We start from the raw sequence: 17,840 nt of genomic DNA, 5'->3' as shown, positions 1-17,840 counted from the left end.
TACTTTGAGAGCTGCCGTACTTGGCAATACTCAATTAAAATTTTAAAACCACCTTAGTAAAAATTTTTTTAAAATAAAGAAAATAAAAATGTGATAAAATCTTACATGTTGAATTTTTTCACAATTTATGCACTGTACTTCCTTTACTTTAAAGCGATCTAGCTGATGATCTTCCTTGTTATCATGACACAACCGGCAAGTATACAACTTGTCACAGCAAGGTGCCTAATGCCCAGGGGAGAAAAAGAGTTATAATAAGCAAGAGAAGACAAGTTTGCAATGCAAAAAGAAATTTTCTTCCTCATCTTCCTGGAACAAGTTCAAAGAATACAACCTACAAATCAGTTGGGTAAGCTGATCCAAAACATAACATTTCACTGTTTCTTGGCATATTTTAACTATTCTTTTCAACATCTATATGTTTGTATCAAGTTGAACACAACCTTGTCCTTAAAGACAAAAGAATCATGAAAGATGCAAATCTCTAGACTAGAAATTAACCCTCCAACACCCTAAACGGCAAGCCAGCAACAACTTCTTGACATTTCCAGATAAATTCATTTACCTACTTCAATTGCTAAATATTGACAAAGACTGTCCACAAAAATCTGTTCTCTCCTTCCTCCCAGCTGTACTACAGTTTCTAGACATTCTTGCTGTTAGTTGTGGCCAAATGACTAAGTTCTTACCAAGAGAATATGGGCAGAAGACATCATTGCCACTCCCATGCCTGAATATTCATTAAGAAACCAGGCATGACTCCTCCTTCATGTTCCCTTTTCCCTTTCCGTAGATGAAACCTGTACATGGCAGCAACCAGCTGATGACTATATGCCCTAAAACATGGCAAAATAATACAACTGAAAAAACTTGTCTCTGGAGTGATCGTGTAGAACAGAGCCTCATCAACAAACAGGATCACTCACCTTGGAACTGTTAGTAGGAGAAATAAACTCATTATTCTTTAACTCACCTTACTCTTGAGTCCTTTTGTTATAGCAATTTATTTAGCCTTACCCCAACTAGTACATTAAGAAGTTTTCAGACTAGCAAACTAACCCAATACTTTCCAGTACAATGTAACCTTTTAGCTCCCCACTCATTTCTGAAGACTTCCTATGCCATGACTTACCATGATATAGTTTATTCCTTAAAGATTTTAACACTCAACTGGCTGCCTCTCTCTCCAACACTATTCTTGTCCTAACTCTTAGTGATCTGCACATCCACAATAATAATCCTTCCAGTACCCTGAACTCTCAGTTTCTTGCCTTTCTCACTTCAACATATGCTCAGTCATAAACTACAGAACAGTGGCTCTCCAACGTTTTGGTCTTAGACCCCTTTACACTCTTAAAAATTATTGATTATCCCAGAGAGCTTTTGTTTATGTGAATTATATCTATTAATACCATATTATAAATTAAACTGATAGGTCCTGAAAATATTTATTACTTTTAAAAATAATAGTAACAAGCCCATTACATCTTAACATAACAGTTTAATGAAAAATAAGTTATATTTTCCCCCAAAATTTCTGGGTTCTCAATTCTGCTTCTACATTCAATTAGTTTTGGTTGAAGTATCTGAAGAAATTTTGGACTCACACAAATACGTAGCTGGAAATGAGAGTACTTTAATAGCCTTTTCGGAGAATTTGGATATTGTTCTCTGATACTATACAAAAACTCAACAACTCTTGGTTAGTTGCAATATGGACTCTGAAATCATATCAGTAAACTATTCTCCCTGTTACAGTAAAACCCACTGACCTATCTTGAACTCTGAATGTATCTTTTACTCATGCACAGGTCATTTGGAAAGTATCAGTTCACTGAATTATGCAATATCAAAAAATCACATTTGGTAATATCACTACCCATCTCATCAGAAATTTTTTTAGGTATTGGGAAGCCTTCAAGCTCACAGTGACTAAGACACATTTTCCAAAATTTACTTGGTACGTGAAAGCTCAAATTTTATCAGTTAGTTGTTTTCCTGGTAATGACACAGTCACCCTTCTCTCCTTTTTAAGAAAATGTTCACCAAATACCCAAGCTTGAATAACCATACTTCAAGTAAAAATATGCTGTTCAATAAAAAATGCAAATAGTTCAGTTCATAATACAATTGCACAAGAGCTTTTCCTCACAAAACCACCTAATTTGTGGTTGATGAAAACATCAAACATGTGAAAAGATATAATCAAGGGATAAGATTTTATAAAATTAATAATTTTGCTGCTTAAGTTTTATCAATGACATTCTTAAGTGAACCTGGCTTTTTGTTTTGTTGGGTTTTTTGGAATATATAGATGTAGCACAGTTCAGTGCCCCTGCCTTGATTTGTGCTAAGGTACCAGCAGTATTAATCACTAGTTTTGCACACACTTAAAAAGACAATGTCTTAATTAGACATTGAAGGAGAGTAGTTTTGACCTTGAGAAGTCCATTCATCCCACATGGAGAACCACTAATCTAGAAGAACTGAGGCGTGTTTGTAACTTAATTTCAAGTATGGAATTCTCTAAACACTACCTCCTCTCTTTCCAACACACTCCAATTCTTCTGTACACACCCTGGGTTCCTTCTCTCTTCCTCTACCTACTCACTTACCCAGAATCTCAACTGGTTAAATCCAACTCTCTCGCACTTAACTTACATAGGAACAGCTGAACACAGATCAAGAAAAAGCACCTCAACACTGACTAGTCTCAATTTAAAGTCATAACCACTAAAAAAAGTGGGTTCTTACTACCACGTTTTCCCAGTCAATTCCCTCATTCTTCCAGAGTGTAGGTCCTAGAACCTAGATTACTTCACATCTCCTCTCCCTTTAAACCTTGAACACCTCTTCCTACCTCCTTACAATCTGCTGAATGACCTTGCTTCTTATTTCACTATGAAAATAACAGAAATAATCAAGAGAACATCTCCCACAAATCCTATCAACCTACTTGCAAATGTACCTTACATTCTATCTTCCTTTCTGTTACAGAATCTACAGTCCATGCTATTACTGAAGGCTAACTTATGCACTGGGCTCCATGTTCTCTTGGAATACCCAAGGACAGCGCTGCTACCGTTCTGCCTCTCCCTCCTATTTATTATAAAATGTTCTCACTTTACTGGGTCATTTCCAAGAATATACAAACATGCAGCAATATCTCCCATCTTCACGGGAAAATAATCCCATGACCCCACATCTCCCAGCAACCACAGCCTTGTGTTTTGTTCTTTTACAACACACTCCAAGGGCTGCCTATGAAGACTGTTACCAGTTCCACTATCCCATTCTCTCTTGAATACACTCCAATAAAGTTTCCTCCCAGTATCTCCACAGAAGCTTCTCAGGATACCAGCTACCTCCTCCTTGAGCAATGTTTAGTCCTTCTCTTACTCCAACAGCAGCATTTGATTTAGTTGTGACTTCCTCCTAAAAACTTTTCCACTTGGCCTCCGGTATTTAAGGAAGACAGAGGGGAAGGACAAAAAAAAAAAAGCATCTGATAACTCAAGGTCCATTAGCTTAGTGTTATGAAACACAGATACAATGCATAGTTTCTTGGGGGTTAGAGGGAGGGCTAAAATGTTGAGTTCAGCTTTAGATTTCAAGCTGAAATGTCCCAGGTTCGATTCCGGTCAAGGGCATGTACCTGGGTTGCGGGCACATCCCCAGTAGATGTGCAGGAGGCAGCTGATCAATGTTTCTCTCTCATCGATGTTTCTAGCTCTCTATCTCTCTCCCTTCCTCTCTGTGGAAAATCAATAAAATATATTTAAAAAAAAAAAAAAAAGAGGCCACTCCTGGCCTCTCTTTGCTAAAAAAAAAAAAAAAAAAAGAATAGCATTCAATTCCTTACACCGCACACGGTCAACGACCAACTTTCAAAGGGTTCGCCCAGCGCAGTAGAGGAATAGTCACCAAACCATGGCCTGCAAAAAAGCTTTAGATGGTCTTTACCGGCCTCATAGTTCTTCAACAGGAACTTCTATTATTAGCTGTATTTTATATATGAGGCGCTTAAAGGGTAGTTTGCTCAAATTATCAAGGAGCAAGGCTAAGATCTGGGTGTAGGGCTGTGGAGCCCCAAATCTCAAGCTTTCTAAGCAAAATCTTCAAACTGTTTCTTGCACGAAGAATCAGGAAACTTGAATCGGATGGGTGCCTATTTTTATTTTTTTCTTTCTGGGGAGAAAAAGGGGGGCCCAATAAGATTGGGGGGAAGTAGGGGGTCCCTGCCCTGCGGTGCCGGGTCCCAGGCCCCGCTCACCGTTGCTGCAGGTGTGGTGGGCGAAGCACGAGGCCCCCAGCTGTGTGAGGCCCGCCTCGCAGCTCAGGCAGCTCTGGTCGCACCTGACCAGGAATTGAACCAGGATCTCCTGGTTCAGAGATCGATGCTCTAACCACTGAACACAACAGCCAGGGCTGCAATATATATATTTTTTCCTGCCGGTCCGCGCCCCCCCACTTCCCCCCCAACCTCCACCCCTTGTCTCCAAGACCTGACACCGAGAGCCACCATCAGGCGGTCAGTGTGGTGGCAGTGGGGCTGCTGTAGCGCTGGAAGATGGGTGCCTATTTTTAAAATTACAGACTGACTAGAAATGTTTCTCAAAGTGAACCGCGAAAGTAACAATATACGCTTATCAGGCACTGTCCTACCCATCGCGTCCTACTTGGTGGCAATTACAAGACTGTCTTCCTAGTGCACACATCCGTGTTCGCCTTGGCAGGTCTGGCACATTCACTGACTCTCAAATGAAGCTGTAAAGCGTATCTACTACAGGAGCCGAAATCGTATCAGACTCTCTACTTGTTATCCCTCGTCCATTATTTCATCACACCTGAAGGAGATCCTGGGGAAAAGCCAGCACAGGCCCGAGACTGCCTCAGTCTACTTCCAGCAGCAAAAACAAACAGATAAATAAACCCACTGATAACGGGATCGATGTGCAAGCCCGGGCTCTCCCCAAACAAGGACCGCTTTGCCTGCCAAGTACAAAACAGGAGCAAATGCGGGGCCTGTGGACGCCTCGCCAACAATGTTCTCCGCAGCAGGAACGCAGGTGGCGGCGAAGAAGGGAGCAGCCTCACAAACAGCTCAGCCTCCAACTTAAGCCCCGACCTAACCGCCTGGCTCACTCCATCCCCAGCCCGGCCCGGCGGAAGCTCGTAGGGGGAAGAGCCCAATTCAGTCGTCACCTTCAGGAGACATCCTCTGTCATAATGCTCGCAGCCCCGCCGCCCTCGCTCTGGGCCTCGGGCGCCATCTTCCCGCACCAAGGCCGCCATCTCCGCTCCCTCCCCTGAACACTCCAAGGACCGCTCTCCCAGGATGGAAACTACGTCCAGAGGAACAGCGCCGCCCTAGCACACCCCTTCCCGGCCGCGGTGGCCAGCGGAGCCAATATGGCGGCTGAGCACGTGACCCGGGGCAGTGGGATTTCCGGCTGACGGAGCGGAAGCCGAGGAAGACGCAATCTCTGTCGTCGACGTTAGTCGCTCTCCTCGCTGCTAACGGTAATGACTCTTAGGTAGCCTTTGCTTTCCCCACCCCATGGCGACCCGCCCTAACGCTTGGGCGTGGCTCGGGTCAGAAAGACTGCAGCGGCGCGGAGACGCCCGGCGGCCCCGGGGAAGGGCCCCTCTCCGGCCGCATCCGCACCTGACAGGGCGGCCCCTCCCTCTCCCGCGCGGGGCCGCGGCCTCGAGAAAGGGGCGGAGCTCGGCCCGGCCCCAGGCCGCGCGCGGGTCCCGGGCGCGCGCCGCCACCGCTGGGCTCCGGGACTCTCCCCGGCGCCCGGCGCTGCTTCCCTGTGCCCCCCCCCCCCCACCCCGCCCCTTCCCCTTTACTTGCTCTTTATTTCTTCGAATTATGTGTTAACATTTACTGTATACCACTCACCAGCTAAGTCGTGGGGACAACGCAAAAAAAAAGGGGGAAAAACACGCCCCACCATGCCATCCTGGGACTCAGACTGAGGGAGAAAGGCTTTAATTAGAGAACCTCTGACAGACTGTTCGTGTGAGGTGACAGCTTTGGGACGTGCCGGGGAGAAGCGTGTGCTCCCCGAGAGCTCCGACTAGCGGAGAGCGGACTGAGCGGGGGCCAGGTCTCCCCGGGCAGCCGCGCGGGGCACGGGCCGGGGGGCGGCGGGGGAGTGTCCCGGTCCGAGCCCCGAGTCAGAGCCCCCCGGGGAGGGAGCCGCGGGAGGGAGCCGCGCCGACGCGCCCCCGACATTGAAGTCCGCGCCTCGGAGCGCCGCCCGGGACCCCTGGGCTCGTTCCGGAGCCAGCCGAGCCCCGGGAACGGTGGGAGCGGGGCTGCAGGTGGAGGACCCGTCCGCCGTGGGCTTTCCAGTGTGAATTCCCTTCACCCGGGGGGACCTGGGCGCGGCGGCCGCGTCCCCGGCTCCGAGGTCACTAACGCGGCCGCGTTCGCTTCCTTCCAGCCCTGGCATGAGCCGCTAACGTCATGGTGAAATGCTGCTCGGCGATCGGATGTGCCTCCCGCTGCCTGCCCAACTCCAAGCTGAAGGGGCTGACTTTTCACGTGTGAGGCTCTTCTCTGTCGTTAAGCCGCGGACTTTCAAAAGCCAGAAGCAGTTTGACTTCACTCTTAAGTTGTGGACTTCAGTCCCCCGGTTCTTTTTTAAATAACCTTTCCGCTTAAAATGGGAAGTGACAGTGGTAGCTTTTCCGCTTCTAATTGGGTTCAGAAGGTAAAGAAACTGCCAGGGCGCCCGCTCAGAGCCGCCTTGGCCGGCGTTCCCTGGCATTTCAGCGCACCTTCCGGGGAGAGCCGGCGCTGCTCACACGCGGCTTACAACCCGCAGGAAGGACCTGTGCCCAAATATTTTCTGTCCTTGGACGCAGAAAAACCTCCCGTTGTGGATCTTGCCATAAAGTATTAAATGTCCTTTGAAATTTCTTTATAACATGAGAAAAATTTAAATGAGGGCCATATGTCTACAGCACGATTAGTGGAAAAACCTGACCGTTAAAACTGAAAGTTCAAAAAGCATGAATCTTGATCGTTTCTGCTGTCATATTCCCCAAGAGTCATAGCAGACTGGTTAAGAAGTTAATTTAGTCACATCCTTAATTCAAGTATCATATCAGTAAGTGTTTAATTTTAAGATACTTTTTGTATTTTTTCCAGATTCCCCACAGATGAAAATGTAAAAAGAAAATGGGTATTAGCGATGAAAAGACTTGACGTGAATGCTGCAGGCTTTTGGGAGCCTAAAAAAGGAGATGTGTTGTGTTCAAGGCACTTTAAGAAGACAGATTTTGACAGAAGCGCTCCAAATATTAAACTGAAACCCGGAGTCGTACCTTCTATCTTTGATTTCCCACCTCACTTACAGGTGTGTTTATGAGGTGCTGCTTGCCACCGTTACTCACTCTGTGTGGTGCTGTTGAAGAAGCTTCACCACGCTTGCTTTAAAATCCTTTAAGTTTTTAAAGATGTAAGCTGCTGCTTCAGACTGTGAACTATGTATTAAGAGCATTTTACCAGTAGCCACTCAGAAATATTTATAAAGGTTAGGTGAAATGGACTGCCTCTAGGAGTTAGCATAACTCAAGATTTGTATCTGAAAAATAGAGGAACATAAGAATGGTTTAAGTAAAGGTCCAAGCTGGCAGTCCTGCTCACTTTGGTTTAGAGCCACATACATGCAAACTTGAAGCCTAGCTAAGACTGGAGGGCAAAAAAAAATAAGAAGAACAGGAGAAGGTAAGGAGAGAAGAGGTCTAAAAAGGAAATTGAAAGGATTGGGTAAGTAAATTCTAGTCGAATTCTGTTTTTTCTCAGTGATATTAGTGCTGTGGGTTGGCTGCCTCACCCTCAATACCTTTCTTGACTTCCTATACCTGAAAGTGTATTTGCTTCCATAAACTTTAGACTGACTGATCCAACCTGGAAAGTTCAGAGAGAGCCTGTGGGTTCCACGATAGTCATGAGCCTCCATTGAAAGGTATCTCCCTCCTGACAGCTGGAAACCAGGGAAGGAGCCCAGCAGCGTGACTGCACCCATGTGATCTTGGTCACTTTCTGCAGTTGTTCCTATTGTAGTACCTGAGTTATCAAGTAGAGACGCCTCACTTTCTTCCTTATTAGTAAAGGTGCAATATCTTGTGCAATTTTCTCTGAAGGGTGCTTATCCCATAGTAAGGCGTCATCTATCTGCAATGTTAAGAGGACCTTAAGAAATATTGGCATAATAAACCAAATAAAACATGTTACTTTAAAAAACTATTTCCTAATAAAGAAAATTTTATTATAGGAAATTAGATAATAAAGGGAAGAGAAAATAAAAATTAATAATAATTACATAATCTGGAGATAATACTATTAACACTCTGATGTGTATCTTTCTAGTCATTTGTATATGTATGTTTATATATAAATTCATCTCTACCTATGTAGTCTTATAAAAATAGAATTGTACTGGCCCTGCCGGTGTGGCTCAGTGGTTGAGCGTCAACCTATGAACCAAGAGGTCATGGTTTGATTCCTGGTCAGGGTACATGCCCAGGTTGTGGGCTCAATCCCCAGTGTGGGGTGTGCAGGAGGCAGCTGATCAATAATTCTCTCTTATCATTGATGTTTCTATCTATCCCTCTCATTTCCTCTCTGAAATCAATAAAAATATATATTTAAAATAATAGAATTACACTGTATGTATATCCTCTTTTTTATTGGCTTATCTTTTTTATTTTTTTAGTTGATTTGAGAGGGAGAAAGACATCGATGTGAGAGAGAAATATCAATCGGTTGCCTCCTGCCCCAACCAGGGATCAAACCTACAACCTGAGTATGTGCCCTGACTGAGGATCGAAGCCTTCCCTCCAGTGTGCAGGATAGCACTCCAGCCAGGGCATGCAAGAGGCAGCCTATCGATGTTTCTCTCTCTCTCTCTCTCTCTCTCCCTCTCCCCACTATAATATGCCATTGTATAAATAGACTAATTTTTCCATTCAACTACGACATTTTTGTTCATGACTTTTGATGCACTTAATGTCCACATTCCTGAAGAATATATGCACACTTCTTTTAGAAGTGGAATTGCTGGGTCCTGTTATGTGTCTGTTCAGCTTAAGTAGATAGGCCATAATTTTCCAAAGTGCTTTGCCAATATATAGTCCCACCATCAGCATATTGAAGTTCCAAGGATCTATATCCTTGCTAGTACTTGTTGGTGTGAGCTTTATACTAGTAGAACATTTGTAATGACCATATAGCCATTGATTCTGTGTATGAACAATTTATGTAATTAGTTCTCACTATTATAGATAAACTAGAGGCCTGGTGCACAAAAATTTGTGCATTGCGGGGGGGGGGGGGGTCCCTCAGCCCGGCCTGTGCCCTCTCGCAGTCTGGGAACCCTCGGGGGATGACCACCTGCTGGCTTAGGCCCACTCCCTGGGGGATTGGGCCTAAGCTGGCAGTCAGACATCCCTCTGGCAGTCGGGAGCCCTCGGGGGATGTCCACTTGCCAGCAGGGAGCAGGCCTAAGCTGCAGTCTGACATCTTTAGTGCTGCTGAGGAGGCGGCTGTACTGGCAGCTGTCAGCCTGGCTTGTGGCTGAGCAGAGCTCCCCCTGTGGGAGCACACTGACCACCAGGGGGCAGCTCCTGCATTGAGCATCTGCCCCGTGGTGGTCAGTGTGTGTCATAGTGACCAGTCATTCCCAGTCGTTATGCTGTTAAGGTCAATTTGCATATTACCCTTTTATTATATAGGAGTGCCTGGCCAGCCTGGGTGAGGGGCTGATGGCTGTTTGCAGGCTGGCCACAGCCCCTTCAGTGTGGGGGTCCCCAATGGGGTTTCTGCCCATCCTGGGTGAGGGGCTGAGGGCCATTTGCAGGCTGGCCACAGCCCCTTCAGGGTGGGGGGTCCTGCTGGGGTGCGTGGCCAGCCTGGGTGAGGGGCTGATGGCGTTTTTAGGCTGGCCAAGACCCCCAGCGGGGACCCTCACCCCATGAGGGTTTGGTCAGCCTGGGTGAGGGGCTGAGGGCCATTTTCAGGCTGGCTAAGCCCCCCAGTCGGGACCCTCATGCCATAAGGGTGTGGCCAGCCTGGGTGAGGGGCTGATGGCTGTTTGTAGGCTGGCCACAACTCCCAGCCACCCAAGCTCCCAGTGGAGACTGGCTGGAAGCAGGTATCTGGGATTTATTTGTCTTCTATAATTGAAATTTTGTTGCCTTGAGCAGAGGCCACAGCTGGCTCAAGGCAGGCAGGAAGCTTGACTTCCTCCATCGCCCGGGCAACCAAGCCTCCTGCTTGCTCCAGCTCTGTGGCTGCTGGCCGCCATCTTGGTTGGGTTAATTTGCCTAGTCGCTCTGACTGGCTGGTGGGCGTGGCTTAGGGCATAGCGAAGGTACGGTCAATTAGCGTATTTGTCTTTTATTAGTGTAGATTATCATCTTTCACTATTTTAAATAGCACTATAATGAACATTATTGTAGCTGAATCTTTGTACATATCTTTATTTCCTTGCATTAAATTCTTTTAAATTGTTGGCTCAAAAATTTTACACATTAAAAAATTTTTTTAAGAAATCCCTTTTTTTTTAATTGATGCAAGAGAGAACGAGAGAGAGAAACATGGATCAGTTTCCTCTCATATCCATCTCAGTGATCAAACCCACAACCTGGGTATGTGCCCTGACCAGGAATCAAACAGGACACCTGGTGTAAGAGACAAGGCTCCAACCAAGAGCCACATAGGCTAGCCACATTTTTAAGACATGCTTTTGATACCGTTCTTCCCAAGGCCTACCACAAAGCTTATATCAATCTATCCCCCTACTAACAATGCATAAGCATGTCTGTCCATCCCAACCCTTGGGATTAGTTGTGTTTTTAACCTTTGCTAAAATTAATAGGCAAAAATGTCATCTTACTGTTTTAATTCATCTCTGAATATTAGTGAGTTTCTACATTATTCGCCATTTATATTTCTTGTGTGTGTGTGTTATATCTTCAGGTCCTCTTCTATTTTCATATTTTAAGGTATATTGTAATGTCATATATATATATATATATATATATATAGAGAGAGAGAGAGAGAGAGAGAGAGAGGGAGAGGATATGAACCATTTAACTGCCATCTGTGTTGCAATTACTTTTTGTTGTCTTTAATTTTAATTAATGAGGTTGGTGTTCTTTTTTAATTCAGACTTTTTTATTAAGCAGTCAATGCTATATTTTCTCTTATATTGTCTGACTTTAGCCTTTCCCACCTTAAGATTATCTAAACACTAGAGGCCCAGTGCATAAAATTCGTGCACGGGGGGGAGGGGGGGTTTCCCTCAGCCCAGCCCGCACCCTCTCCAATCTGGAACCCCTCGATGGATGTCTGACTGTGACAGGCAGTAGGACATCCCTCTCACAATCCAGGACTACTGGCTCCCAACTGCTTGCCTGCCTGCCTGATTGCCCCTTAACCACTCCCCTGCCAGCCTGATCAATGCCTAACTGTCCTCCCCTGCTGGCCTGGTCGCCCCTAACTGCCCTCCCCTGCAGGCCTGGTCGCCCCCAACTGCCCTCCCTGCAGGCCTGGTCGCCCACAACTGCCCTCCCCTGCAGGCCTGGTCCCCTCCAACTGCCTTCCCCTGCAGGCCTGATTGCCCACAACTGCCCTCCCCTGCAGGCCTGGTCGCCCACAACTGCCCTCCCCTGCAGGCCTGGTCGCCCACAACTGCCCTCCCCTGCAGGCCTGGTCGCCCACAACTGCCCTCCCCTGCCGGACATCTTGTGTCCACATGGGGGTGGCCATCTTGTGTGTTGAAGTGATGGTCAATTTGCATGTCACTGCTTTATTAGATAGGATTCCCTATATTTTTTATAGATCCTCATAGTTTTTAATCTTTACATAAATTTTTAATACATAGACTTTCATCATGTTTTAATATGTATAATGATATAACTGTTTTCTTATTTTATTTTGACATTATTTATAGCTTTTCTCCACTTATTCATAATTCAATTTTTTTATTCTAAAGGCTTTTAGAATAAAAAACTACACTTGAACTATTTCTAGATTTTTTTTGTCCAAGAGAGTAGCAAACCGCTTTTACTATTATTTCTGTGTAAAATTTTCTTAATACCTGGAGGACATATCTTTTCTCATTATTAGTCTTCTTTTTTAGGAAAATTTCTGCTTCTAAATGAACTTTAGAGTAATTTTGGGAAAGTTCCTTTAAAGAAATTTCAGTGGAATTTAAATTTTACTGACTTTTAAAAGCTGTTTTCATTAAAGGAAATGTATTAATTTTACAAAGTTAGGAAGGAATAAAATTTTTAAAAGGACGGAAGTATCTATAATAATTTTTATTAACAATTTTTAACAGGGGAAAAGAGAACAACTTCCTTGTAGAAAAAACTTTATCCTCAAAACCCTTCCAGTCATAAACCACAATCACAAGCTTGGTGCTTCCACGTGTATCGAAGAATTTCGATCCCAGTTCATTTTTGTAAGTAAAATTACTTACTGAGCTAATGTTGATATTTTTAAGATGAATTTTTCCTTTCCATTAAACCTTTCAAAATCTTATTTAAAAAACCTAGGGGTTTAGATGTTTGAGATTTTTCTTTTTAATCTGTAATATCCAAAAATAAACTGCTTCCCAGAGCCATCATAATACAATAACAAATTAGAGGTAGTGAAGCCTTTGTTTACATATTTAGTTAAAAGAATGCTTTCACAAGGATATTTCAACCAAGAAAATGCAGTTCCTCCCTTTAGATACTATATTTTTATATGTAAACATGTAATTTAAAAAATAGTTATGTCTTTAGGTTTTAAAGTATAATCATGCACATACAGAGTAGTCAAGCTTGCACTTATTTATACATTCCATTGTCTGATCATGTTAGAACCAGGCCTGAAATTCAGATCTGTTTTACTATCTTGATTACTATAGCTTTTTAATAATTCTTTAAATCAAAGTTGGTAGTCTTCCAACTTTGTTCTTTTTCAAAGTTGTTTTGAATATTCTGGGTCCTTTGCATTTTTTTTTTTTTAAATATATTTTATTGATTTTCCACAGAGAAGAAGGGAGAGAGATAGAGAGTTAGAAACATCGATGAGAGAGAAACATCGATCAGCTGCCTCCTGCACATCCCTTACTGGGGACGTGCCTGCAAACCAGGTACATGCCCTTGACCGGAATCGAACCTGGGACCCTTCGGTCCGCCGGGCCGACGCTCTATCCACTGAGCCAAACCGGTTTCGGCTCCTTTGCATTTTTATATGAATTTTAGATTCACTTTGTAAAACATCCACAAAAAAAGCCAGCTAGAATTTTGACTGGGATTATGTCGAATCTATAGATTCCTTTGGAAAGAATTGCCATCTTTTTTTTTTCTTTTTAAGAATTGCAATCTTAATAAGTCTCTTTTACGTCTTTTAACCCCAACTCATTATATCTCTTCATATATCAAGGCTTTTAACTTCTCTCAGTGATATTTTATAGTTTTCAGTGGACAGGTCTTTCACTTCATTTGTGTAAATGATACTGTTTTAAATAGAATTGATTTTTTTATATTGATCTTATATCTGGAAAACTTGCTAAACTTACATATTAATTACCAAAGCTTTTTGTAGAAGCTATCAGATTTTCTACATCATGTCGCCTGTCATTAAAAATAGTTTTGATTCTTTTCAATATGAATAACTGATTTCTTTCTCTTGCCCTGCCTTGGACATTCAGAGCTATACCAAATAGAATTACTAAGAACTAATCTTCATCCTTGCTCCTGATTTTTTTTAAATTTATTTATTGATTTGAGAGAGAAAGAGAAAGAGGAAGGGAGAGAAAGAGAGGCAAAAACATCATTTTGTTGTTCCACTTATTTATACATTCATTGGTTGAATCTTGTATGCACCTGACTGGGGATTGAACCCACAACCTTGGCGTATAGGGATGATGCTCTAACCAACTAAGCTACCTGGTCAGGGCTCCATACCTTGCTCCTGAGTTAAGAAGAAAACATTCTGTCTTTCACCATTGAAGACATTAATATGATATTAAATATAATGTTAACTACAGCTTTTTGTAAATGCCCTTTATCAGACTGAGGAAGTGTTTTTTTATTTCTAGTTTGCTGAGAATTTTTATCAGAAAAGAATGCTAATTTTGTCAAATGATTTTTTTGTATCTATTGAGAGATCATATTTTTCTTTTTTTTTACTTTGTTAATATGATTAGTTACATCAGTTGATTTTTGAATGTTAAACCATCCTTCCATTCCTGGAATAAACCCTACTTCTTAATGATGCATTATTTCTTTCATATATTATTGGGTTCGATGTTAAGATTTTGTTTAGAATACTTTCTTGTATGTTCAAGAATGATATTGGCCTGTTATATTCTTTTGTTTCAATCTTTTTGTCATTATCAGAATAATGCTGAACTCAATGAGTTAAAAAATATTGCCTCTTTTTTATTTTCTGGAAGAATTTGTATAGAATTGGAATTATTTTTCCCATAAATATTTGGTAGAATTCTCCAGCAAAGCTATCTAAGTCTGAAGTTTTCTTTGTGGAAGAGACTTTTGCTAGCTTGTGTTTTCCAAGGGGTTTGTTCATTTCATCTCAGTTGTCATTGCCTATTAGCTTAAAGTTGTTCATAATACTTCCTTATCCTTTTAATATCTATAATCTGTAGTAATATCATCTCATTTCTGATCATTTGTTTCTGTTCACTTTTATTGCTGACCAGCCTGACTAGACGGTTATCACTTTAATTGATCAGTCAAAACTTTATATCTTGGGCCTTGTATTGGTTTTTTAACCAAGGATAGGTGTCCTTCCAGTCTCTTATTTCATTTTGGTTGGAAGCAAAAGTTCTCTTCACTAATTTTAATATTAAATAAAAGCTTTTCAAAATGTTTTATAGTGCCTTTATAAATGTCAGTGTTATCTTTCGTATTTTCAAATGAAAAAAGTATACCAGCAAACGTACGCATAGTCATAATTAATATTGAGAGAATTTAAATTATCTCTTTAAAAATTGAAGGCCCGGGTCCTCTTTAAACCCATAACACCCAGCCTGAGGGCCTGCTTCAGTCAGTGCTCCTTTCCTGACTTCCTTTATAAAGTCAACTGTTCATCAAACTAAAGTAACTCAGTAACAAATTTAACCATATAAGGTTTTTTTTTATTGTTAAAACTTAAACTTAGAAGCCCCACACTTAGGGAATGAAAGCCTTATAGTCATTGTGGGTTTCATGGTGCTCATAAGCAGATACCTACTTTGAATGAGAAGTGCATCCCATCGATAGCATTCTGCTCTCTTCTTGTCTGTCTAGCCTTCAACAAAAGAAAGAGACTCTAGGCACCTGAAACATTGCTTACTCCCTTATCCTCTTCGTATGTTCACCAACTTACTGACACCAACTTACTATCACCAACTTAAAGGTCTTCTCTAAGCACAGTAACTGGAGAAACAGCTGAGGCCTAGTTATAAGCTTTTGGCTAATTACTTGTCTGTTCATTTTACTAACTTGGTATTTATGTTTTTAGGAACATAGCTACAGTGTAATGGACAGTCCAAAGAAACTTAAGTATAAATTAGATCATGTGATCAGCGAGCTAGAGGATACCAAGAAAAGTCTGCGGAATGTTTTAGACCGAGAAAAACGTTTCCAAAAATCATTGGGGAAGACAATCAGGGAATTAAAGGAGGAATGTCTCATCAACCAAGAAACAGCAAATAGATTGGAAGCTTTTTGTTGGGAATATTGTCAGGAGAGCATAGAATGAGACTGTATTTCATGAAATAATTTCACGTTATGTTTAACTTAAAATTTTTTTAAAGTAATTCTTATTTACCATCATTAAATACTGTCTATCATTTAGAGTGCTTCTTTGGATCCTCTTCAGCATTAAGCATTATAGTTGTTATCCAAAGACAGTTTTTGAAGACATGCAGAAATTTGTGTTAGTTCTCATGTTTTGGTGTGACTTGTGACAATTACGTTTTTATATACCTAGACTAGTGCCAGGTCGTTATTATAAGTTAAAAGATCAAGAAAATTCCTCTGGACTAAGGAAATGATATCAAATCAGCCTTGTTAAGCTATGGTAGTAGGAACTGAGCACTTCTTCAGCAGCAGATTTTTCACTTCAAAGGAATACTTTTATTGTTTACATAGGGACTCTTTATGGTAAATATGTTCAATTACACTTTAAATGTATCTTACTATAAAGCAGAATTTATAACACATGTCAATCTTGGATCCATTCCAAGGTGCTTTTGTTATCAGTAATACCAAAAGATCTTTTTACAAGACATCTCATGGTACTGACCCTGAGAACAGCATATGGTACAGAACTTTAGGCTTTTAAAGTTGTCCAGAGACAAGTTAAGAAGACCCCTCCCTAGACAAGGTCTCAGTTTTCAGTGCAGTACATTGTTCTTCCTCACTATGAGTAATTTGATGTAAACCTGTGTAGCTTTAAAAATTTCAGAAGGGGTCATAAATCTGATTTTTCTAATAGCTAGTTACTCTGACAGTTCTGAACATTCTTTTTTTGTTTTTTACTGGAATTTCATCATATGCTATAGTAGTTAGAATTTAAGTGTCAATTATTTCAGTGTGTTAACTAGAAATGAATTGCATTTTATGCTAAAATGTTCATTGTAATTTTATTTGTGATATATTAATATCAATAAGAATATGGTCACTTGAATTTTTTTATATTTAAGAATTCTCTGTTTTAATGCATGTTATATTTTTATATAGGACTCTAAACCTTCCCTCTGAATGGGATTTTACCCACATTTGATGGATCAGCATTATGCTAAGAAATCACTGAGGTCACATAGTTTTGCTACCTTAAAAAAAAACAAAACTCATTAGTTACCCATTATTTATTTTAGTTATTTAATTTTGAATTCATAATGGACATTTCATTGGGAAGTTTGGGTATGACCTTAGGTTTATAGTGATTCTGTGACTGATACGGAGATTTTTTTCCCTCGCCCTATTTTTTAATGTAAAAATTAAAGTCAGTGGACAGTGGAGAAAAGTAAAAGGATAGATCCAAAACAGTGTGTTCAAATTCTAGCTCTCTGCAGGCTGCTTAGAATAAATCAAGCCCGGGAGACCTTCACAAAAGTCAAGTCCCAGCTTCTGCCACTATCAGTTACCCGTCACTTTTACTACTTGTGTTCTTTTTCATCGGTCTTCGTATCACTGAGCAAGAGATAACTGTGGGAAAATATTCCTATCATCAATGACTTGGAGCTACCTATTTCCTCTTTATTTTTATGGAGAAGTTATTACCAATAGAAATATGACATAAACAAGGCCCTCCCCACCTGCCACCCCAAACAAATACCTGAATACAGTATATACCTCAGTTCACGGTTCCCAGAAAACAGTTCTTAGCCTGGGGAAGAGCTGTTCTATGCAGAGCAAAAGCAGTCATCCCCCATCCAGAGGTTCCTCCAGTAACCAAGGCCAGCCTAAGGGTTTCACTTTGTTTTAAGGCTTGGAGTAGCCTCTGGATTCTAGAACAAACCAATACACAAGTTCAACCTCAGCACCAAATCAGGTATGAAGGACTTGACATGGCGTTTTTCTCATATAAAGTTTAAATTTTTAGACTTTGGTTGCTAAAGTTAATCATAATTATAACATAGTCTTTAACTGGAGAAAAGATGAACTGTATTAAAATATGTATGCTTAGTTTTAATAATAAAAGGATAAAATTGTTACAGAAATAACTGGAGGTGAAGAACCTATTATATATTTGAAAAAGAAAATATTTTCTTTAGTAATGTCCTCTATGTGGTTTTTGTACATTTAGTTATTCA

At 41.5% G+C, this 17,840-nt stretch overlaps 2 protein-coding genes across 6 annotated transcripts in view; one reads left to right on the top strand and one right to left on the bottom strand.

Moving 5' to 3' along the window:
• RCHY1 (ring finger and CHY zinc finger domain containing 1) overlaps positions 1-5,503 on the bottom strand; it is a 20,970-nt gene extending 15,467 nt beyond the window's left edge. The window contains exons 1-2 of one of the 3 annotated variants that reach the window (XM_070394915.1): positions 5,206-5,503; positions 106-225 (exon numbers count right to left, since the gene is read on the bottom strand). In XM_070394915.1, coding sequence (XP_070251016.1) covers positions 106-225; positions 5,206-5,295 — 210 coding nt within the window. In that variant the 5' untranslated portion in view covers positions 5,296-5,503. Of the gene's footprint in view, positions 1-105; positions 226-689; positions 793-5,205 lie in introns of those variants that run through there. The other 2 variants (XM_070394924.1, XM_070394933.1) reach the window with 2 other exon arrangements.
• Positions 5,454-17,840, top strand: THAP6 (THAP domain containing 6). Of its 3 annotated transcripts, XM_070394946.1 has the most exons (5): positions 5,454-5,523; positions 6,456-6,558; positions 7,166-7,373; positions 12,366-12,488; positions 15,542-17,840. In XM_070394946.1, exons 2-5 carry the CDS (start codon positions 6,479-6,481, stop codon positions 15,779-15,781), a joined length of 651 nt encoding a protein of 216 aa, XP_070251047.1. In that variant the 5' UTR covers positions 5,454-5,523; positions 6,456-6,478; the 3' UTR covers positions 15,782-17,840. The 3 variants fall into 3 exon arrangements, with proteins under 3 accessions (XP_070251047.1, XP_070251065.1, XP_070251057.1); XM_070394964.1 differs by lacking the exon at positions 12,366-12,488; XM_070394956.1 differs by lacking the exon at positions 6,456-6,558 and having other exon boundaries at positions 5,460-5,523.

Source organism: Myotis yumanensis, unplaced genomic scaffold (genome assembly GCF_028538775.1).
Source record: "Myotis yumanensis isolate MYYU_CA2020_CCGP unplaced genomic scaffold, mMyoYum1.0.hap1 SCAF_1, whole genome shotgun sequence".
Taxonomy (NCBI): domain Eukaryota; kingdom Metazoa; phylum Chordata; class Mammalia; order Chiroptera; family Vespertilionidae; genus Myotis; species Myotis yumanensis.
This window is presented reverse-complemented; position numbering and strand designations above follow the sequence as displayed.